Below are 25,336 nucleotides of genomic sequence, written 5' to 3'. Positions count from 1 at the left end.
CAGGTAGACATACCATAGTTTTAGAATGAACCCAGGCCTCCTCTGTGGCCTCAGCCTGTCAAGTAGCAGCATCAACCAGCCCCACCACCACGGGTTAATTTTGCCTGATATTCTTAATCCCAGTTCCTAAAGAGACTTACTCCTGTCAGTACCCTGTTTCCTGGTGGCTTGTGTCGCATCCTCCCTTCAGCAATTCTGGTTCTACCTGTTCTCATCTTTGAGTTAACTATCTGCCTCTGTACTGGCCACCTACTATGTGCACATTGCACCTCGGCTTCTGCACTCAAACACGGCCTTCCATTCTCTCACTCACTGCCCCATGTCACCTGCACTTGCTTGCTCTCCTCTCATTCCTTAACCCAGGCTTCTTAACATGAGGTCTGTGAACACTCTGCATACTGTCCACTTGGCTGCTTGCTACAACTACCAATTGCTAGATCTCTGAATCAGACTTTCTGGAGTCCAGAACCTGAATTTACAACAAGCAGCCTAGAAAATTCTTTATGTATATACACACGCACCCCATAAAAAAACCCTAGATGCCCCAATTTTTTTTAACCAAACTACATGAATGCCCCACCACCATGGGTTAATTTTGCCTGATATTCTTAATCCCAGTTCCTAAAGAGACTTACTCCTGTCAGTACCCTGTTTCCTGGTGGCTTGTGTCGCATCCTCCCTTCAGCAATTCTGGTTCTACCTGTTCTCATCTTTGAGTTAACTATCTGCCTCTGTACTGGCCACCTACTATGTGCACATTGCACCTCGGCTTCTGCACTCAAACACGGCCTTCCATTCTCTCACTCACTGCCCCATGTCACCTGCACTTGCTTGCTCTCCTCTCATTCCTTAACCCAGGCTTCTTAACATGAGGTCTGTGAACACTCTGCATACTGTCCACTTGGCTGCTTGCTACAACTACCAATTGCTAGATCTCTGAATCAGACTTTCTGGAGTCCAGAACCTGAATTTACAACAAGCAGCCTAGAAAATTCTTTATGTATATACACACGCACCCCATAAAAAAACCCTAGATGCCCCAATTTTTTTTAACCAAACTACATGAATTTGCCCTAAATCCTGTTATGGCTCCTAACCATCTAAAGCATTAAAGTAAAAAAAGATGTGTGCTGGCTTTCAAGGCTTTCAGTAAATTGTCCAAAATATTTGCTGTTCCTTTTTGTGAAAGGGTTATATATTACTACCCTACTGATGGGAGGCTTGACCATGTGACTTGCTTGGTCAGTGCAATGGGAGCAGCACTAACACATGACACTTTCATATAGATATTATGACAGCTCCTGCACAGTTCTGCATATTATCTCCTTCTCAGCCAGAGCTGAAGAGAGCTGGGATAGGGGCTGCTACTTCAACAAAGATACCATGGGGCAGAGGTGTAGGCAACCCACAAAAGGAAACACAGTGAAGGGAGGATTAAGCTTGCAGTATTTCCCTGATGTGAAGAATCCATTTGTTACTGTAGTCTAGCTTTGTCTAAACTGATTGATACAAAGTATTTCACAATCTGCTTTTCTACCTGTATTTCCCATTGTTCCCTAACACTTACTCCAACTCCTGCCAAACCGTATGACTTGCTTGTCCTCACTCACAAATGTTTCTAACTCTACTCATTTCTTTACTTTTTATCTACCACATATCAATGGCACCCCTCAGAGTTTGACCCCAGCTTTCAAAGTCCATCTCAAACACCACTTTTTGTGCAAAGCTTTTCCTCATTTCTCCCATGGGCCAAGAAAACACACCCCCAAACCACCACACACATACACACACACGCACACAGCCTTCTATAATGGCAACTGCCACAACCTATTTCTATTGTTTTTTCATATTTTTTCTTATCATTCCCTCCAATAGATCATAAATGCCTCGAGATTAAAGACTACTTTGTTCACCAATGTATTAAGCTTTGCAAACAGTAGGTATCCACATAAATATTTGAATATTTAAATTATAACTCTCAATTAGAGAACTTCTACTTAATATATTTATAGTGTTTTTAAATGTCAATTTTAAAGAACATTTAACATACTCATTGAGGAAGCAAAAATATGATACAAGTAGAATTACTTCTTAGAATAAATAGCAAATTCCTACTGAATAAAATATAGCTCCAAGCTTATGAATCAAAATTCCTCTCTCATCAGCAAAAATAAGCAGGTCTTGGTCTTCATCTTGTTTTCTTCCTTGATTAGCTCAACAGCTCTTAAAGCAAAAATTTACCAAAGAAAAGCTATGGATTATATGTATTATAAGATATTGTTTCTATTATTATAGTCCATATGCTAAGGGCAATGATTTTTCCAAATTTAGCCTAAATTAGCTGATGTATATTCTTAGATATAGGAAAACATACTTCCCTAATTATTAAAACTCAGCAAAGTAATTCCAATTTCAAAGCAAATGCACTTATCAAATCCTGTCTTAGTCGCTTCTGGCATTGCTAACAGAAATACGTGAACCTGGGTGATTTTTATAAAGAAGCTAGATACTTATTTCAAACTAATGATGCTGCTATCAGAAAGTCCAAAGTCCTAGGCCTACAGCATGGCTGATGGAATTGCAGAAAATGACAAGCTTGTGCAGAGATACACAAAGCTCCTGACAGACCTCTCTTTTATAACAACAGCTCCTGTAAGAACTAGCCCCTCCTCTTGAGAACTAAGACTCACTGGGTCTCCTGAGACATCGTTATGTATTCATGAGACTGTTGCCTCCATAATACAATCACCATGATTGATCACCTCCCATTAGACCTTATCCTGGGACACCATGGAGAAATTAAATATTCGCTTAATACTAACACAGTTCAGCCAATATAATCACGTTCTAACACACGAATTTCTGGGGGACCTATTTAAGCCATAGCAAACCCCAGTAGCAAAGTACTGCCCTTAGAAAATCTCAGCACAGTTTTATTCTCGGTGGCTAGATGCTACCACCTTTCCCACTCCTCTCCAGCTTCTATTTACCTAATGCTCTTTGAGACATTTTGGCAGTAATTTCTCTAGGTTTTTCTGAATCTAATGTAAAAAGCATAGAAGATATTACTTTTGAAATGCTTATCAATGTTACACAGTGTGATGTTTGACTACGAGCTGAAGCTAAAAAAACTTTTTACAAGGTCTAGCAAGTAGCATAGAGGTTAAGGCACTGGACTCCCATATGGCCAACCATGGTTCCAGTCCTAGACCTAGTGACTAGAAATTCACACCATGTGTGCCCAAAGTCCCAAGAGGACACCAGAGGAGAAGGTACTGCAGCATGGCCATCCCCATCACTTAGGGGTGATTTCTCACTTTCTGTCTGTCTCCTTCTTTCTGATGAGTGTGTGTGCCCTATAGCAAAAATCTCTCAAAAAGAAAAAAAAAAAAAAAAAGAGGAAAAAATGCTTCATACATAGTAGGGACACAAAATGTCTTACCAGAGCACCGCAAATCTGCCATCGGTGCCTAAGAAAACTATGTATGCAGCCTTTTCACTCTCTCAGGAAGGGAAACAGTTCTACCAACACCTCAAAACAACACAAAAATACAGAAAAATTCCTGACCTTTCATCAGTCATTCTGTCAGTATTTTCAAAACTATCTATGAAAGCGTCCTGCATACACATATGAAGAGACATTTAGCAAAAAGCAAGAACTTCTTTATAGTAGAGGAAGGAAGAATCAATGATTAAGTTTGGAGAAAACGGCAGATGAGATCTCATGTTTAAAGCCCCCTTCTCCCCTTTAAAATCCCCTTTATTTGTATAGGATATTAAATATTTCATATGATGGTCCAGTGAAAATTTCTGTTTCACTTTAGAAGTGCAACAGGGACATGTGAACATGTTTCTAATGTATTTAGAATCAGCTTTGAGTTTTATGTTTTGTTTTGGAATACCCATTAAATTAATCTTGTGGGACACTAATATTGAGCAGGACTTAAATGGAGAAATCGTTCCATATAGCTATACTTAGATCATTCATCTGAAATAAGTGTAAAGAAAAGAATGATCTGAATTGAAAACTCGGGTTACAGGACACATGAGTATACCTAAGACTGAATCATTGACTTGCAAACATTGTCCAAAAATGGAGGGTTGATGTCCTTCTGTACTGTTAGCAGCTGGGTAGTGGTGCAGCAGTGAAATAAATGACACTCTGCAAGGGTGACCCACATGGGAAGGTACCAAGTGTGCAACCTGAGACCGCTCTGAGTACACCAGGCACACACGTGACTATGATCCAGGGCTGGCTGAGGCTGGGTTTAGATTTTAGCATTCGGGCCTTGTTGGGGGTTCTCTTTCTCTCTCAGAAGAAAGAAATAAAAACTTCTTTAAAAAAAAAATGTCTTGGGACCAGCAGTTAGCATAATGGCTATGTCGCTGGACTCCCATGTAGTTGACTGCGGTTCGAGTCCCGGACCCAGTGGCTTAAACTCATGCCAGGCGTGTGTGCAGTGGTGCCTAAAATCCCGAGAGAAGAATGGAGGAGAAGGGATTGTGGAGTGGCCATCCCCTCAGGGGGTGATTTCTTGCTTTCTGTCTCTCTGTCTCTTTCTGTCTGTCTGGCAAGCACATGCGCCCTATAGCAAAAACTTCTCAAAAAAAAAAAAGTTCTCCTGACCTAAATACATCCAACAGGAAATGTCTCATCAGTATTTCCTCATTTTGTTTGTTGAAATGCTTCAATGTACTCTGCGTACGTCTAAATTTTTCAGTTGGGTTTAATGTGGCCTGGACTTGTGCTATTGGTCAAGATCAATCTTCTTTTCCTTTCTATCACATTAATACAGCTTTAATAATTGGTGATTTTAAAAACACTGATCATACTCTCCATACTACTCACCAAGCACATTCCTTGAAAGCTTTTTCACCTGTGCCCATATAATTCATCATCCTCTCCTTAAGCCTAGTTATTTGCGGGGGGGGGGGGGGGATTAAAAAGCTATGGATTATATGTATTATAAGATATTGTTTCTATTATTATAGTCCATATGCTAAGGGCAATGATTTTTCCAAATTTAGCCTAAATTAGCTGATGTATATTCTTAGATATAGGAAAACATACTTCCCTAATTATTAAAACTCAGCAAAGTAATTCCAATTTCAAAGCAAATGCACTTATCAAATCCTGTCTTAGTCGCTTCTGGCATTGCTAACAGAAATACGTGAACCTGGGTGATTTTTATAAAGAAGCTAGATACTTATTTCAAACTAATGATGCTGCTATCAGAAAGTCCAAAGTCCTAGGCCTACAGCATGGCTGATGGAATTGCAGAAAATGACAAGCTTGTGCAGAGATACACAAAGCTCCTGACAGACCTCTCTTTTATAACAACAGCTCCTGTAAGAACTAGCCCCTCCTCTTGAGAACTAAGACTCACTGGGTCTCCTGAGACATCGTTATGTATTCATGAGACTGTTGCCTCCATAATACAATCACCATGATTGATCACCTCCCATTAGACCTTATCCTGGGACACCATGGAGAAATTAAATATTCGCTTAATACTAACACAGTTCAGCCAATATAATCACGTTCTAACACACGAATTTCTGGGGGACCTATTTAAGCCATAGCAAACCCCAGTAGCAAAGTACTGCCCTTAGAAAATCTCAGCACAGTTTTATTCTCGGTGGCTAGATGCTACCACCTTTCCCACTCCTCTCCAGCTTCTATTTACCTAATGCTCTTTGAGACATTTTGGCAGTAATTTCTCTAGGTTTTTCTGAATCTAATGTAAAAAGCATAGAAGATATTACTTTTGAAATGCTTATCAATGTTACACAGTGTGATGTTTGACTACGAGCTGAAGCTAAAAAAACTTTTTACAAGGTCTAGCAAGTAGCATAGAGGTTAAGGCACTGGACTCCCATATGGCCAACCATGGTTCCAGTCCTAGACCTAGTGACTAGAAATTCACACCATGTGTGCCCAAAGTCCCAAGAGGACACCAGAGGAGAAGGTACTGCAGCATGGCCATCCCCATCACTTAGGGGTGATTTCTCACTTTCTGTCTGTCTCCTTCTTTCTGATGAGTGTGTGTGCCCTATAGCAAAAATCTCTCAAAAAGAAAAAAAAAAAAAAAAAGAGGAAAAAATGCTTCATACATAGTAGGGACACAAAATGTCTTACCAGAGCACCGCAAATCTGCCATCGGTGCCTAAGAAAACTATGTATGCAGCCTTTTCACTCTCTCAGGAAGGGAAACAGTTCTACCAACACCTCAAAACAACACAAAAATACAGAAAAATTCCTGACCTTTCATCAGTCATTCTGTCAGTATTTTCAAAACTATCTATGAAAGCGTCCTGCATACACATATGAAGAGACATTTAGCAAAAAGCAAGAACTTCTTTATAGTAGAGGAAGGAAGAATCAATGATTAAGTTTGGAGAAAACGGCAGATGAGATCTCATGTTTAAAGCCCCCTTCTCCCCTTTAAAATCCCCTTTATTTGTATAGGATATTAAATATTTCATATGATGGTCCAGTGAAAATTTCTGTTTCACTTTAGAAGTGCAACAGGGACATGTGAACATGTTTCTAATGTATTTAGAATCAGCTTTGAGTTTTATGTTTTGTTTTGGAATACCCATTAAATTAATCTTGTGGGACACTAATATTGAGCAGGACTTAAATGGAGAAATCGTTCCATATAGCTATACTTAGATCATTCATCTGAAATAAGTGTAAAGAAAAGAATGATCTGAATTGAAAACTCGGGTTACAGGACACATGAGTATACCTAAGACTGAATCATTGACTTGCAAACATTGTCCAAAAATGGAGGGTTGATGTCCTTCTGTACTGTTAGCAGCTGGGTAGTGGTGCAGCAGTGAAATAAATGACACTCTGCAAGGGTGACCCACATGGGAAGGTACCAAGTGTGCAACCTGAGACCGCTCTGAGTACACCAGGCACACACGTGACTATGATCCAGGGCTGGCTGAGGCTGGGTTTAGATTTTAGCATTCGGGCCTTGTTGGGGGTTCTCTTTCTCTCTCAGAAGAAAGAAATAAAAACTTCTTTAAAAAAAAAATGTCTTGGGACCAGCAGTTAGCATAATGGCTATGTCGCTGGACTCCCATGTAGTTGACTGCGGTTCGAGTCCCGGACCCAGTGGCTTAAACTCATGCCAGGCGTGTGTGCAGTGGTGCCTAAAATCCCGAGAGAAGAATGGAGGAGAAGGGATTGTGGAGTGGCCATCCCCTCAGGGGGTGATTTCTTGCTTTCTGTCTCTCTGTCTCTTTCTGTCTGTCTGGCAAGCACATGCGCCCTATAGCAAAAACTTCTCAAAAAAAAAAAAGTTCTCCTGACCTAAATACATCCAACAGGAAATGTCTCATCAGTATTTCCTCATTTTGTTTGTTGAAATGCTTCAATGTACTCTGCGTACGTCTAAATTTTTCAGTTGGGTTTAATGTGGCCTGGACTTGTGCTATTGGTCAAGATCAATCTTCTTTTCCTTTCTATCACATTAATACAGCTTTAATAATTGGTGATTTTAAAAACACTGATCATACTCTCCATACTACTCACCAAGCACATTCCTTGAAAGCTTTTTCACCTGTGCCCATATAATTCATCATCCTCTCCTTAAGCCTAGTTATTTGCGGGGGGGGGGGGGGGGATATCAATATTCCCAGAATACATTGTCAGGAAGTGGTAACTGCTACCTAATTTTTCACAGCAATTTTTAAATACACCCACCAAAGTCAAATTATTATTTCTATTTTAGGACTTGTCATCTTGATTCTAGGATAGTCAAGACATTCAAAGATGATGCAGTAGTTGGTTATTTATTTTAACAAAAGCATAAGGACCTGCTAATTTTTTTGTTTATTTGAATGTACAGCAACTTACCTGTTAAGGCTTTTACTTAGTTGTTTTTTTTTTTTTTTTTTTTTTTTGAGAGGTTTTTGCTATAGGGTGCATGCGCTCGCCAGACAGACAGAGACAGAGAGACAGAAAGCAAGAAATCACACCCCAGGGGGGATGGCCACGCCACAATCCCTTCTCCTCCATTCTCTACTCAGGATCTCGGGCACACATGCACACGCGCCCGGCGTGAGTTCAAGCCACCGGGTCCGGGACTCAAACCGCAGTCGACTACATGGGAGTCCAGCGACATAGCCATTACACTAACTGCTGATCCCAAGGCTTTTACTTAGTTTTTATGAAGGAGTGTTTGTTATGTATTTTAGATCCTCTTAGCTTTGGGGATAATTTGGATCTATGTGGCTAGATTTTATTCTACACGCTTCTCCTTAATGCCAATTTAAGACAATATTTGCCTGTTAACATGTGTTTCTTGATAATAATAACTGGCTTGTGGCCTTTGGAAGGAAAATTTGAGTCATTCATGAAGCAAGTCAGTTAAAGCTGGTTCTTTGTTCCCTCTGTGAAGTTCTGTAACATCTATGTAAACCCCAGTACAGGAGGAAAATGGTAAAATGTTTTCAAGGTAGACCTGGACACAAGACCCAGGATTAATTTTTGGCTGATATTGTTTCCTTTATGAAAGCACTCACATCTAGTGTGAAAAAACACAAGATTGGTAGTCAGAAAAGGTGAATTTTGTCAGCAGTGTAGTCATCAAGAAACATGGAGTAAATAGGGTGGTCATGTAATTTGTCATCTACACTGTGACATGTTTGAAAGTGAAAGGAGCAGGCACCATCAATGATCATACCAGGACACCAGATGGTAACTGGGACTGTCTGTGCAAGTCCTGAGGACACATGGTCACTCGAATCCTGCTTTTAGATGTTCTCTAGAGACCCTTCCAGTCATAAAACAATGTTAGGGTGAATGGACTCGTTTTATGTTTTGTTTTGTCTTGTTTAGGTTTATTTATTTCCTCCATGAGACAGAGACTGAGAAACTGGTACCCCCAACAAGTTCCTCACATCGTGACCCAGCCACCTCAGCCAGCCTGGATTATGGTCACAGGGGAATGCACCCAGCATGCTCAGGGAGACCCTGGGACACAGACGCAGACCTTTCCCATGTGGGTCCAATTGCATTACTGCTATGCCACTGCCTGGTGTGGGTTTTATATTTTTATCTCTGAACAGCAGGGTTGATGAATGATTTTTCTTTCTTTTTTCAATTTGCTAGACAGAGGGCATACATATTCACCAGAGAGACAGAGGGAAAATGAGAAAAGCATGGTCATGCTTTCTCTCATTCATAGGAATGGTCGTGCTGCAATCCCTTCTCCTCCATTTCTCCCTCCTTTCTGGATTTTGGGCACACACACACACACAAACACACACACATAGCCCTCACATGTTTTTCAACTTGCTGGGTCTGAGACTCAAGCCCTAGCCAACCATGTGAGCTCCAGCTCCCTTAACCACCACGGACCAGCTAGATGGTGAGTTTTCAAAGTAATTAGTGAGTGAAGAAGTAATTTTCAAGTAAGAGCAAGGCTTTAAGAACACTGTCTTCTTGATTCCATTTTCAGTCTTTCATGAGTCATTTAAGAAAATACTTAAGAAATTACTGTTCTTTCTTCTTCTTTCTCAACACTTCCATGAAAATACTGTCCTGGATGTTTTATCTTTTCAATCAACTAAAATGTATAATTCTATATTTATGTTTGGTTGCAAAGAGACAATACTATCCCCTTCCCTTTAGCCTGGTTTGTGGGGAGAAAAAGGGAAAGGAAGGTGGTGGGGAATAAGTAGAGGAGAAGCGGGGATGGAATGAAAAGCAGAAATCCAGGGCTGGCATTTCCCCTAATCCCATTCTCTGGAGTACACTTGAGGACTAACCAATATTGGTTCCAGTATAATTTGTGTACCGCAACAACTTTGTATGCTGTGATTCTATTGCTTAAAAGTAAGTGTTGTCTATGCAGGTGGGTCCCCCAGTGCAAGCCAGCTACTCAGTGTCTCTGCCACTCCTGGGCCCATTTGACACACGATCTTCCTCTGACTAACTCAGGAAAGTTGACAACTGAGGCTGCAGGCGTCAGCTCTTCCAAGTTCCTGTGCCTGTTGGTGTCCAGTCAGGACCTGCCAGTCGGAGTCAGTAGCACAAAAGAAGAGCCAGTCTTGACTGATATGCATGGTAATCGTGCTGAAAAAAGAAATGTAATACACTGTAAAGATATATGTGATTCAATGTAATATAAAAAAGATTATGATAACAAATAAAATTAAATTTTAAAAAATGGATAAAGGTAGGGGTCAGATGGTGGTGCAGCAATAAATACAACCCTCTGCAAGGACAACCCACATGGGTGGACTCTGAGTTCATATCTTGAGACCTCCCTGAGCATTCCAGGCATATGTGTTGTGTGTCCATGATCTGGGGATAAATGAAGCTGGCAATGGGTCATGGTGTCAAGAGTCTGTTAAGGTGTTCTCTCTCTCTCTCTCTTTCTCTCTCTTTGTCTCTCTCTCCCTTCTTCCCCCCCCCCACCCCCTTGCCTCCTTTCCTCCCTCCTTTCATCTCTCTTGCTTATGGAAGAAATAAATAAATAATAAACATTTTTTTAAAACAAGACAAATGGATAAAGATCACAAGAAATCTTCTTTGGAGGATGTACAAATGTCTTATCAGGATTTTAAAAGATGTTCAATTTCATTAAAAGACAATAAATGCAAAGAAAGATGGAAAAATAAATAAATTTTTAAAAAGAAGAGCCAGAATATTCCCTCTCCTCCTTTGCCTCCAGCTGCATCACCTCTAGGTCTCCTGCATGCTGCCCCAGTGTTGTTCTGGTTGCTCTGGGTGACCCTGGTCTTGGGTTTTGTGAACACTTCTTCCCTTTGCCCCACCAGCCTAGGGATAGCCCTGGCTTTCTGCTATTCCTCATTGGAGTCAACTCAGTCTTTCTTTTGTCCTCTTAGCTCTCTCAATAACCAAGAAACCTATTTAGTATTTAATTCGCTCTGTTTAAAATACTCATGAGTTGGGACCAGCAGATGGTATAATGTTTCATAGCTGGATTCCCATGTAGTCGACCTTTGTTCAAGATCCAGATCCAGCAGCTTAAAACTCACACCAGGTGCATGTGTGTGCCCAAGATCCCGAGAGGAGAATAGAGAAGAAGGAATTATAGCATCTCCCAGGGCAGGCAGGGGTGGATTTCTCTCTGTGTCTCTGTCTCTCTGTTGAGCACACACACTATAGCAAAATAATTTCTCTTAAAAAAATACAAGTTTTTTTTTTTTTGTAGAACTGTGATTTCTGTAATACTCAATAAAATTGTGAGCTCTTTCAAGTCCAAAGTAAAAACTCTATCAAAGGGCCTTATTGTGAGATGGAATGTAGATCTCCTACATGGAACCTTCCCAAGAGTAATCTGATTATTCAAAAATTCTACCTTTTATGTTGACTTTAGACCTTAACATGCTTAAAATGCAACTCACTGTTAAATGTTTAGCCTCTCAAAGCTGAGCAATGTGCTCCATAGGAAGATCTACTTACTAAATACCTGAGATACATCTTAGAGATAAAAACATGAAAGAATAAATGAATAGAAATGTTTTCATAAAACTTTAGAAATCAAATACTTGTTTCCACAAGGGTAGATCTAAAGTTTTTATGTATTTTTACTAAAATAGAGAATACATATTATAAATCGAATATACAAATGACTTTACACAAATAGTACATTAAGATGATCCATACATATTTTACATTTGGTTAAAGTATATAAAATAATGTTTCCCAAATTATATTGTATAAAAATAAATGTTTCAAATTGCAAACAGAACTAGGATAGTTTTGGCCCTAAAGTATAACATAGCTAGTAACAGAAGTAGTAATCAGAATTAATTTTATAACTATGTTTAAGATTTTAAATATTCCAGAATCTGAAAATATTAATTTTATTAAATAGATGGGGGAGTAATATTATTAAGTTTCATAATAAAATTGAGGTAAAATCTGCATTAAATTACACCAAGGAGGGCCAGCCCCATAGCCTAGGGATTAAGGAAACCAGATCCCACATGGCTGACTACAGTTCAAATCCTGGCCCCAGTGGCTTAAAAAGCATGCTGGGCACATGTAAATGCATATTCAAAATCTCAACAGGATACAAAAATGAAGGAGAAGGGGTTGAGACATGATCACACACCATTGTGATGTGCTTTCTCTCTCTCTCCATACGTCTGTCTCAGGCAAGTACATATGCCCTCTGGCAATTAAAAAATTACAGCAAGGAAAATATATTAAAACCACTGTTTCTTTAATTTATCACAAGCATAAGCTAGACTTTCATTACCTCTGGATTTCTAGATTTCATAAGTGAGTTGATTTGATTTCTAAACTAAGCATAATTTTCCTGAGAGTATTTGCATATAGTTACTTATTACTCAGTACAGACCTATCAGATCAAATGCTGCAACTTGTTCAGAATGATGCACTTTTGTCTTAAATATACAAACCACAGTGTGTTGATACTTGATTACTTTAGCTTTATTAGTCAGAAGGAATAGACTACAAGAGATTTTCTTTATACTAAAGCAAACAATCACTAAGATGCACCAAAATGACTTCAAAGAAATGTAAATTAAATGTACCCGGTCCCAAGTATTGTTGCCAAACCTCTAAAATTAATTTGAATTTTAAGACTCATTTTATCTTTCTTTTTGTTTTTCCTATTGCCAAAAGCAACGTGTGCTCTCCAGAGAGAAAGACAGGGAGGGAGGGAGAAAGCAGTGCCCAACAGTGTGGTCACACCTCAGTTCCTTCTCTATTATTTCATCCTGCTGGGATTCGGGCACGCATACACACATGTCCACCATGACCCTAGGACTGGAATTTGAACTGCTGTCAGCCAAGTGGGATCTCTAGACCACAAGGCTGGCCCAAGACTCACTTCAGATTATACTATTTGAATGTTTAACCAACATCGTGTTCTTGTGCATGTCAGACATTTCACGAATTAGTAATTTCATGTCCTGTCTACATTTTTTCTGGTTTCTCTCGGCTCAAGTGTTTAAAAAGTAGGCATTTCAAATGCAGAAGCAATATCAAATGTGTGGGGAAAGTCCTCCCACCATGCCACTAGTGCTCATCCTTCAGTTACCCAGAGGGCAGCAGGTGAAGACTGTTCCGGGTGGATACAAATGCTTTACTTAACTTCCACACCTCTTGATCCCCAAAATAGACACTTAGTATTGTTTGAACTCTTCATATTAAGGTATAGCAGATCTAGATGGCTGGGCAAAGACAAAAGAACTCTAATTGTTATTATTTTTTTCCTAACAAAATGGCAATTAAAAGATAAGAAAATCTGGGCTAGTGAATGGCATAGTGGTTAAGGCCCTGGACTTCCGCATGGTTGAAAACAGTTTGAGTCCCACACCCAGTGCCTTGAAACCCACATCAGGCACGTGTGAATGCATGCCCAAAATCCTGAGAGGAGAATGGGAAAGGGACTGCAGCATGGCCGTCCCCCCTGGGGGAGGGGTCGTGCTTTCTGTCTCTCTATTTCTAGTGAGTTCATGCTCCCTATCACAACAATCGCTCTTTGGAAAAAAAAAAAAAAAGGTAAAATCTAATACTATTGTAGTCTGGTACTTCTAGCATTCCAGTTTTTAAGATTATGAATTGATAATAATTTATAAATTTCTGCCAATTTAAATAAAATACTGTATGAGCTGTATTAAATCAAATTCACAATATTAGCTTTGTTTTTCAGCTGATTTGATGCTGTTTAAAAATCATCCAAGTAATGAAAAGTACCTATTTTAAACATTCATTAGGTCACTAGGGGTAATGTAATGGAGATGCTAATAGGAACAGTAACTTCGAAAACATTGCCTGTTTTTCTGACACACTCACCCTCCATAAAGATGCCAGGGATTCAAACTGTTCTCTAAACAACAGAACTTTTAGAATCACAAAATGTTTCAAATAGGAGGAAACTTACAAGATTTTTAGTTTAGCTCCTCATTTTGCAGCTGAGAACAGGGAAAGGAGCACTGACCAGGGTAGTCCACCTTTTTCAAGCACCCAGGTGTGCTGGGCAGCACACTATATGTTCTCATTTTTTACAGCCCCAGGCAGTAGCATTAACCTCTATTTCACAGCTAAGGAAATGCAGACCTACTGGATTTAATAATTACTCTCAAGTAAATTTACTAATGGTAACAGAGGGAATCCAACCTCAAAGTCAGTTCCTCCATAAACACACAGCACTGTGGGATGTTTTCCTCACAAAGTGCCGCCCCGAGACCAACAGTGACATTATCTGGACATAGTTAAAAATGTGAATTCCCAGACCTCGCCCAGACTCGCTCAATCAGAAACACTAGATGGTCTCAGAAATCTGTGTAAAAGCCTGCCAGGTGCTGCTGAGGGATGCTCAGGTTTGAACACCACTGTTCTAGAGCATGTTGTCTCTCTGCAGCTTTGCCTAGAGCATGCATATTCAAATATAGATGATTTTACACTATGACAAAGGTCAAAAGAATTTAATATTTCAGGGGACCAGCAGTTGGCATAATGGCTATGTCACTGGTCTCCCACGTAGTCGACCGTAGTTCCAGTCCCAGACCTGGTGGCTTAAACTCACTCCAGGCGCATGTGCGTGCGTGCCCAAGATCCCAAGAGGAGAATAGAGGAGAAGGGATTGCAGCGTGGCCATCCCCCTGGGGGATGATTTCTCACTTTCTGTCTCTCCGTCTTTCTGGTGAGCACACACACCCCATATCTAAAACCTCTCTCAAAAAAAAAAAAAATGAATTTAACATTTATATTTATTCTAGAATAATTAAGACAATGATAGCTTTCAACACTATTTTGTTTTGGACATTATATGACCTTATTGATAATGGATTTTTTCATAATAAAAATAAATGTGGAGTTTATTCCAAGTAAGCAAATACCAGCAGTACAAGTCTAAATAATTATTCACATTTAGTGTCAAAATAAGACTCTTGGGGGAACCAGCAGTTAGCGTAATGGCTATGTCACTGGACTCCCACGTAGTCGACCGCGGTTCGCATCCTGGACCCGGTGGCTTAAAACTCACGCCGGGCACGTGTGCGTGCGTGCCCAAGATCCCGAGAGGAGAATGGAGGAGAAGGGATTGTGGCGTGACCATCCTCCCTGGGGGATGATTTCTCGCTTTCTGTCTCTATGTCTCTCTCTGTCTGTCTGGCGAGCGCACGCGCCCTACAGTGAAAATCTCTCAAAAAAAAAAAAAAAGAAAAAAAAAAATAAGACTCTTGGAACAAATATTTGCCTGCCTTGCAAAGACTCACTAAACTTAATGGATACTCTCACATGACTGACTTTATTATTACTTGTCATAATTTAAACTAGGTATAGGAAAACCAGGGACAAAAATACTGAATGTTTTCCATTCAAGGACCAGAATGTAAGTTATTAAAAATAGTTCTTAAGAAAGAAATCACATGTAAAATTAAAAGCTAAAAATTTCATCAGGTGATCTGCTAAAAGTTTCATTTTGAAAGTTTTATGTTTTCATGTTTGAAATACCATGAAGAGGGACCAGCAGATGGCACAACGGTTGCATTGCTGGACTCCCACAGTCGACTGTGGTTTTAGTCCCAGACCCAGAGGCTTGAAATTCACATTGGTTGTGTGTGCAGTGTGCCCAAGATCCTGAGAGGAGAATGGAGAAGGGATTGCAGTATGGCCATTCCCACTGGAGGTGATTTCTCACTTTCTGTCTCTCTGACAAGTGCACATGCCCTATAGCAAACATCTCTCCTAAAAAAAAAAAAAATGAAGAAAATGTCTTCATTTGAGTGCTTTCTTATCCCAAATCCCTAATTCAAAAATCTTATCACATGTGTGCCACCACAAATTCAAAATGCTGTCATCAGAAATGTTGCTATTTTCATATAAAACTACAATGGGACCTGTCTGGTAGCCCAGTGGTTAAGTTAGCCAGACCCTGCATGGTCAATTTGAGTCCCACCCTCGGTGGCTTGAAACAAAACATGCCAGATGCATGAGCATGACTGCCAAATATCCAAACAGGATAGAAAAATGGAGACCAGATTGAAGCATAACCACACCACACTGTACTTTCCTCATCCCCCTAACTTCTCTCTGGTGAGCACATGAGCCCTCAGGCAATTAAAAATTTTTGAAAGTTTTCAGGAAGCCAGCAAATGGCAAGGAGGTTAAGGTGGCTGGGTCCCATATGGCCGACTGCATGGTTCTAAGTCCTGGACTGGAGACTTGAAAAACACACCAGGCACATTGCATATGTTCCCCAAACTCCAGGAAAGTCTTTCTCACTTTCCTTCTTTTTCTATCTCTGTGTCCAGGAAGTGCATGCGCACTACAAAAAAAAAAATCAGGAAATATGCCTAACCCAAGAGTAGTAATTACTTTACATATGTAATTTGTACTTATAAATATTTCAATGATTTTGTTACTTGACATTCTAATATTTAATGTGTATTAAATACAGGAAATTTTAAAGGAAAGCATTGTTCTTTAAATGTAATGACATTAAAATGATGCTTAGTTTATAAGATACATGAATGATAATTTTTCAATGACCAAAAAAATCAGAATGAGTCAAAAGTTCAAAAATTTTTAATCCTCATGCAATCTTTATTCCTAATGGCAAAACTTCACATTAAAACTACAGCAAAATGGGAACCAGCAGTTAGCGTAATGGCTATGTCGCTGGACTCCCACGTAGTTGACCGCGGTTCGCGTCCCGGACCCGGTGGCTTAAAACTCACGCCGGGCACGTGTGTGTGCGTGCCCAAGATCCCGAGAGGAGAATGGAGGAGAAGGGATTGCGGCGTGACCATCCCCCCTGGGGGGTGATTTCTCGCTTTCTATCTCTATGTCTCTCTCTGTCTGTCTGGCGAGCGCACGCGCCCTATAGCGAAAACCTCTCAAAAAAAAAACCAAAAAACAAAACTACAGCAAATTTCCAATGGTCATTATTTGTTTTTAATGTATAATAAATTCCTATTCTGTCCCTAGTTTATTAAAGGCTCTTAAAAGAGTTAAAAGAAAAGTTCCTGTGTATATACATTTATGAAACACTGTACAGACAAATAAGACTGACCATAAAATAGGAAATGTTGTGTTTAAATATTTCACGTCTGGAGGACACCCTGCTCGCCTGGCGAACATGGCCGCTGCCCGCTTACCCCCTGGCGACGTTAACACTGAAGCAGTTCATGAGAAGGCAACAAGTTCTCCTCCTGTACAGAAGGATTTTGCAAGCCATTTGGCAAGTTCCAAGTGATTCTGATCGCAAATACCTGAAGGACTGGGCAAGGGAAGAATTCAAAAACAACAAAAGTGCCACAGAAGAGGATACAATCCGGATGATGATTACTTATGGAAATATGCAACTCAAGGAGTTAGAAAAAACACTTGCTTTAGCAAAATCTTAAGTACTGGATTATACTGAAGGATTTTCAAAGTCTCCACGTGTTTTGTTTAAATTAGGTTTAACAGTGGGCAACCCAAAGTCAAGTCAAACTGTTTACATGTATATACGGCATTTGGAAAAAATACCAGAAAATGGAGCATAGTAGGTCTGAGGGAGAAAAAGAAAGCACATCAGAACAATTGCCTTAGCACTGAAAAACTTACTCTGTGTTTTAAAAATGTTGCTGGATGTGTCAGATGCAAAAGCCACTATAAAAAATGGCCAGTTAGCATGTGAAATAGCCCTCAACACAATTATCAGGAAAATCAAAATCAAAAGCACAATGAGATATTACTTCAAATCCGCTGGGATGGATATCATTAAAAAGAGAAATAATAGCAAATGTGGTGAAGATAGAGAGACATTGGAACCCTGCTAGTGGAAATATAAAATGGAACAGCCAGTTTGGAAAACAGACTATCACTCCTCAGAAGGTTAAACATAAAGTTACTGGGGTCAGCAAGTGGTGTGGTGGTTAAACGCACTGGATTCCCACATGGCCAACCATGGTTTGAGTCCCAGACTTGGCAGTTTGCTTTTTTTTTTTTGCTATAGGGCGCATGCACTCACCAGACAGACAGAGAGAGACATAGAGACAGGGGTGAGGGGATGGTCATGCCGCAATCCCTTCTCCTCCATTCTCCTCTCAGGATCTTGGACACACATGCACACACACCTGGCGTGAGTTCTAAGCCACTGGGTTCGGGACGCGAACCGAGGTCGACTACGTGGGAGTCCAGCAACATAGCCATTACGCTAACTGCTGGTTCCCGCAGCTTGCTTTTTCTGTCTGTCTGTCTGTCTCTCTCTCTCTTCCTCTGGTCAAATTAAAAATAAATAAAGTAAAAAAATAAAAAATTTCAAGTCTGTGTAAAAAAAAAAAAAAAAGTACCTCAACTTATCTAAATGGAATTTTCAGATGTGACCTATATATTAAAATAGAATACCAATTTCAAATTTTATAAACGAAACATCTCATAATGCCATATAACCACTTTAAAAACCACCACACTATATATTAGCTATCTAAGTTAAATGTGCGGATGTTACAGATAATATTCGTCACTTATTTTTGTGAATTCTTTCCTAAAGGATTACTTTGTAACAAAGAATATTTCAAAAGAGGAGTAGGGAGAAATGAAGCAGGATTATAACTAGAATTCTTTAAAATGAAAATAACATTTTGTTTATTTACTAATATGAATATAGGATAAATATTATTTCCTAATTAATTCTTCCTTTATGCTTCTTTAAAGACATTTCATTTGGACCAGCACACTAAGGATTCATGCCACAGGCCTTACCGCAGTGCCTTATGAAAACCCTTGGCATCCAGAGGAGTCATACCTTGCAACCCCCAATTGGCTCTGCATGATTGATTTTAAAGTGGGCATTAGCATTCCTCCTGAAACAAGGCTGTATACCTTTGAGAACATTCACTTTCAACCTTGTGAGCTCACTTCTACAGAAACAATGAACTTTATTCTTCAGCTGCCAAGGAGAAATCAGTTTAATGCAAGGAACTAATTGAGTCAGGCTGACAGAAGCCAATCTTTCAATAAAAAAAAAATCAAAATTGACATGAAAGAAAAGTATGGTGTATTACATGTACCGAATGGCTTTTCTAAGCTCTACAAACCATTCATCTATGCACCTTTAAGGCTGCCTCACTTTTCAATTTTGTTGTAGTTGAGATTCCAATGTTCATCTAACAAAAATACTGACAAAATAAGACTTCCTTCAACAAAGGTCATAATCTGAAATATTATTCAGTAACAGGATTTAAATTACGTTTGGGAAGAAAGTCAAAGATGGAAAACAAGGTAACAGAAATTCCCATTTGTATCTTTGGATTCAGAAAAGGGTAATTACAGGCTAACGCTGTTCTGACAGAGGAAGGTCATTGGCAATTACTCAAGTTGTACCTCTCCCCAGCATTTCCAAAGCCCTGCTAGGTAGTCACTGTGATGGGCAGGCTTCGTATGTTAACTATTACACAGTAGGTCCTTGGAAAAGTCATGACATACTTTTCGATGTTTTTCTATGCAAAAGTGTGCCTTGACTTTTCTGATGACCCAATAGTTTCTAAGTAATTCACAAAATGGACAGAACCCTGCATAACTTTTTGTTTTCAAGTTTTCATTTTCCTTCCATGAGCATCAGAGACAGAGAGGGAGGCAGAGAGACAGCACCCCAACAGAGTCTTGATGCCATGATCCACTCCCAACTTCAGCCACCCCGGATCATGGGCTCATGAATGCGCATGCTCTGTGTACTCAGAAAAGTCTCCAGATGTGAACCTGGAACCTTCCCATGTGGACCAGCCTCCCAGACATCGCATTTTACTACTGCACCACTGCCCAGCACCCAACCCAGCAGAACTTTCATTTCTTGAGATGAACCCTTATCTACAAAGGTGCAGAAAAGTAGTCCTTAAATGCTTATTTACCATGGCTACGGTATTCAAAAACAACATTTAAATAATAGGTAGATGAACGAAACAACAGTAATGCATACTTTTTGTTAATTAACTTAATGGTGTTTCCTTTTTTTTTTAAGAGAGATATTTGCTATAGGGTGCATGTGCTCGCCAGAGACAGAGAGATAGAAAATAAGAAATCACCCCGAGGGATGGCTGTGCCACAATCCCTTCTCTGCCACTCTCCTCTCAGGATCTTGAGCACTCATATGCACACACGCGCGCCCAAGACTCGAACCACAGCTGACTACGTGGGAATCTACTGACGTAGCCATTATGCCATCTGCTGGTCCCATGATGTTTCCTTCTAATGAAGTTATTCTTCAGTTTAAAAAAAAAAAAAGCAGCCAGCCTAGTAGAAGAAACCTGATAAGGACTTATGAAGAATATTCACTAAAAGTTACTACTTTCAGAATCCTGAGTGACAACATACATCTGTGTAACAATGTGAGCATAGAACTCATGAACAAAATATTCCAAGTCCAACTTCTTTTCCTACCACATTTACAGAATAATTTAAAACTATTTTACCCTATAGCAGCTGAAGGGCTTTGTGAATTGCTAAACCAAAAAACAGAAAATAGAAGTACATAGATAATAAACTTCAAGCAAAATCAGTCTTTGAGTAATTGAAATGTTACTTCATTAACTTCTTTGTCATCGTTTTGAATTGCCAAAGGGCCCATTCACACACAGAGAGAGAGACAACAGAGAGAGGGAGAAAGAAAGACCTCCCCAAAAGGGTGTGGTTACTACAATCCCTTCTCCTTCGTTTTCCATCATGTTGCTATTTGGAGCACAAATTCACACATCCCCCACATATTTTGCAAGCTGCTGGGGCCAAGATTCAAACCTTGGTCAACACGTGTAATCTATCTCCTATAATCACTAGACTATAGGCCTGGCCCTCAATAAATTCTAATTACTGGACCGGTTGGTGGCATGGTGGTTAAAGTGGCTGGATCCACATGGCAGTGTGGTTGAGTCCCAGACCAGTAGGACTCCAGCAGCCTGAAAAACATGCCAGGAGCATGTGCATGAGTGCCCAAACCCTGAGAGGAGTATGGAAGAAAAGGATTAGGGCATGGCCATCTGCCCTCAGAGTAGTGGGTGTTTTCTCTCTCTCTGTCTCTCTAGCACATGCACCTATAGCAAAAAATGTTTAAGAAAGGAAAATTCCTTACAAATCTACATTCTCTATATGTCTTTATTCTGTCAAGGTAAACAGGTCAAACGTGTGTTTTAAAAAAATCAATATTATTTTTCGATTAAGGATAATTGGCAACACCAGATTAGACATCTGTCAGCTTCTGACATCCCCTGGGGGTGAATATTATTTATTTAATATAATAAACACTCTTTTAAATTAATATGAAAGCTCTCAGGACTAAGCAGAAAGCTGGCTAAGCTTCATTTCAGATGCACAGTAACATTGATGCAATTTTAAGAACACTAAATTAAAGAATTTTAAAGAAAACTGAAGTATTTTCATAAAACTTGAAAAAGAAATGGGTTCTAATTCATCAAAAATGTGTGAAACTGGGCAGCCAGAGGCATGGTAGTGAAGACAGCTAGATCCCACATGGCCAACTATGTGGCCAACATGCCAGGTGTGGATGCATGCATGCTCAAAATCTTAAAGAGGGGGAGAAATAGGGAAGAGACTGTGGCATGATCATCCCCCTTGGGAGATGCTTTCTCATTTTCTCTCTCCCCAGCAAGTGCATGCTCCCTCTAGCAACTTAAAAAATATAAACCAGTGAATCCTAGGACATGTACTTACTCATGTCTATTGCAAATATAACCTGAGAGCAGGTACACGGTAAATACATGTAAGACCTAAGTTTAAGAGTTGCAATTGGGAGTATTTGATATTTAATTTGATGTTAGAAAAGGAAAAATTCAAATATGATTTTTTAAAGTAGAATCCCTTCTTGCATTTTTCTCCTTTGGTATGTTAACTAGTAAAATTATTTGGAAAAAATAAAATTATTTAAAAAGTGGTATCTAGCTCTAGAGTAATCTGGCACATTTATAAACGAAAAAATTAGAAATCACGCAATACATCTACTAATACACAAATACATATATAAACATTTTATTTTAATAATACTCTTTATCACTTCAATTTAAATCATTCCATTATGAAAATTGCTTAATTGAAGAGAATATTTCTTCAAAACTCTAAATTAAACAGAGCTTTATCAATTACATTTACAGCAATACATTCTTTAGAAATACATAATTCATTTTACAATAATACTTCCCCTTTAAAAATTTGTCATGGTTTGTCACAGATTTAAAATACAAGGCACCTAATGCTATGAAATAATACAGTGTATGTAGTGTAAGTGAACCAGACTTTTTTCAAATATTTATTCATTTTACAGTCCCACCAAATTTGCATGAATATACTTCTTGCATAAACTTTTTTTTCTCTATTGTTACCTTGCAGTATTCCATAAAACTCAGAAATAGAATCCGTACCTATTGCAGGCAGTTTATTTTAGCATTTCATTTGTCAGAAACACTGATCTATATATTTAAATCATTTCTTAAAAATATTTTCATTATACAGTTCAGAATTTAACAAATATGTGAAAATAAAGTCTCCAGAACATTAGGATTTGATTCCTTGATTAGTTCAAATGATTTTAATAACTGAATTCCTTGAGATGTGTAAGGCAGGTTGGTCCTTCAGATGGACTATGGACAGGAACTTCCTATAACTGTAGTGATATGTACACAGCTACACAGCAAAGTACTTCATTGTGAAAATGAAGAAGATAGATATGAGGAAAATATATTTTAGAGTTTCAAAGAACTGAAACTGTTATTTTTCAGATTAGGCACTGAAACATTTTTCTACAAAAACTTGCCAAAGATTGTCTCTTCGCTGTATAATGTTCCATTATCAAGCTACAAACAAACAAAAACATAGAAACATGATTAAATTATGATTTCCAGAGTTTTGACTTTCTTTCATCTTTATATTTATAAATGTGCATGTCATCTTTTTATTTACATATGGTGGTCAACTACACGGGAGTCCAGAGACATAACCATTATGCCATCTGCTGGTCCCTTTTACTTTATATTTTAAAAAGCAAATAATCTTAATGCTAAAATATATGTCATAGTATAGATATTTAATATGTGATACTTGAACTTAAGGTGAGTACAAAAATCCTATGAAACTGAGTTTTACAGCAATGTACTATCCCTCAAACAATTAATTTATGGGAAATCAATTTTGACTTTGAATATTATAAAAATCTTAAATACAACACCAACACCAGCCTTCATACAAACCTGGACTGCAGACAACAGCTAACTAGCTCCATCCTCCTGAGAAACACCATGCATGGGAATGAGACTCTCACACTGTTCACTGTCTTCTGGAATTCTTAAGGAAGAAAAGCGTAAGATAGGAAAACTTTAGAGTTGAAAAGGAACCTTCAACATAATCTATTTCACTGTCTCAAGCTATAAATTCAGAATGCAAGTCAGTAGCAGACTAAGACTATAGGAAGATTTCTCAACAACTTGTCCCAAGTTCTTTTTATAGTAAAATGCATTCTCTCTTAAAAGTAAAGAATTGTGAATAATATTGCAATAAACATGGATTTTCTGACTGAGTGCATTCCTATCCTTTGGGTAGATACCCAGGAGTGGAACTGCAGGATTATATAATAGTTCTACTTGTAGGTCTTTGAGGAATCTCTATATTGTTTTCCACAGTGGCTGTACTAATTTACATTACTACCAACAGTAAAGGAGAGTTCCCTTTTCTCCACACTAAGGAATACTACTCAGCCATTAAAATAACAGTGAGATGCTGGCATTTGATCGAAAGTAGATGAACATGGAAGATTTACTGCTAAGTGAAGCAAGTCAGACTATGAAAGAGAGGCACTGGATGTCCCTATTCAATATATAACAAACTCTATGGCAGAAAGACTGGAAAGTATAAAGGCATGGAGAACAACTGTGGATACTAGAGATAGTGTGGAATGAGGGTGGGACATGAGGAAGGGTAAGAGGGAGAGAATCAAGAAGAAAAAGAAAGAAGCAAAACATTCAATGGACACAAAAATGGAAAATAATCTGTTGATATTATGCATGGTGATATCTTTGATTAAACCAGTGTACAGTATATTCAGGATGGGGAAGTTCATTTGGTATGCTATAATGATCCAAAGGGAGTGAATGTAAAATAAAATTTAAAAATAAAATAAAAAATTGAAGAAAGAAAATTTGAAGCAAGGCTATCATACTCTATTATGAATTATGTTCAAACCAATAAAAGTCTTCTTCATTTAAATCCATTATAGCAAAGTTGTAAATACTTTGATGTTACCTATGAACCAAACATTTGTTCTAAAAAGTATTTATGATGAAACTATCTTATCATTCAAAGGATCTGAACAAATTAGTTTATAAGGATGTGAACAAGTTACTTTAGTTTTATTAGCATAACACATAGATAGATTATAATGTTTCAATTATTCCTCAAGAAAATCTCTAAAAGCTAAGCAAGCATGATGTGACTGTTAGTTTGGCAAACATTATTTTTTAAAAAAATCTCTATCAGAGGTAAACCTACCTCTGAATTCGATGTTTTCTGCAAATAAAGGCAAAAATTCTTCTGATTCCCACCATCACAGGATCCCAATTATTATAATGGCATAGGAGAGTTGCAATAAAAAATGAAAAAAATACAGGGATAGCCCCTGCAAAAAATAACCAAGAAAACTGCACCTAAGAATAAAATACACATAAAAAAATTAATCCATAGTTATTATGAAGGCAATTCCCCCTTTATCATAAGTTGTCCATTATAAAAACGAGCAGGAATATATTAAAATACCAAAATAATACTAAGCACTGACAATATATTCAGCATATCATTAATAAAAATAAAGATTCAGGATTTCAACTTATAATTCTACTTGCCTAAATTACCAACAACACTTCTTGTTTGGAAAACTGGCTATAGGAAAGCCAAGAAAGCATGTTTTTCATTTATGAGAACTTATACACCTAGAGCAGAAAGAGCCACTGTAAAATGTTTGTCCTACACACTATATTGCCCATTTGTTCTTTACTGCTGTCTACTCTCAAATGGACCCCTCTCCCTCAGCTTCTGAAATGATCTTCCAAAACTTACATTAAGGAGTCAGCAGGTGACATGCCGCTTAAAGCACTGGAATCCCATATGGCCAACTGTGCTTCAAGTCCTAGACCCAGTGGCTTGAAAATCACAACAGACACATGTGCGTACATGTCCAAAATCCAGAGAGGAGAAGAATTATAGTGTGGCCATCTCCCCTGGGGAGTTATTTCTCATTTTCCCTCTCACTATCTCTTTCTCTCTCTCTCTCTCTCTCTCTCTCTTTTTCTCTATGGCGAGTGCACATGCCCTATGGCAAAAACCTTAATAATA

The 25,336-nt window shown here is 38.7% G+C and overlaps 1 protein-coding gene and 1 pseudogene across 1 annotated transcript in view; one reads left to right on the top strand and one right to left on the bottom strand.

Moving 5' to 3' along the window:
• The first annotated feature begins 17,105 nt into the window (after positions 1-17,105).
• Positions 17,106-17,379, top strand: LOC102470002 (LYR motif-containing protein 2 pseudogene; annotated as a pseudogene).
• A 4,871-nt stretch (positions 17,380-22,250) lies between these two features.
• The window catches only part of SLC35F5 (solute carrier family 35 member F5), a 48,497-nt gene continuing 45,411 nt past the window's right edge, over positions 22,251-25,336 (bottom strand). The window contains exons 14-16 of the mRNA XM_006150799.3: positions 24,497-24,651; positions 23,203-23,296; positions 22,251-22,809 (exon numbers count right to left, since the gene is read on the bottom strand). Coding sequence (XP_006150861.1) covers positions 23,221-23,296; positions 24,497-24,651 — 231 coding nt within the window. The 3' untranslated portion in view covers positions 22,251-22,809; positions 23,203-23,220. The remainder of the gene's footprint in view (positions 22,810-23,202; positions 23,297-24,496; positions 24,652-25,336) is intronic.

Source organism: Tupaia chinensis, unplaced genomic scaffold, assembly GCF_000334495.1.
Source record: "Tupaia chinensis unplaced genomic scaffold, TupChi_1.0 Scaffold000296_1, whole genome shotgun sequence".
NCBI classification, from domain to species: Eukaryota; Metazoa; Chordata; class Mammalia; order Scandentia; family Tupaiidae; genus Tupaia; species Tupaia belangeri.
Note: the sequence above shows the minus strand (reverse complement) of the source record. Positions and strands in the feature narration are given on the sequence as shown.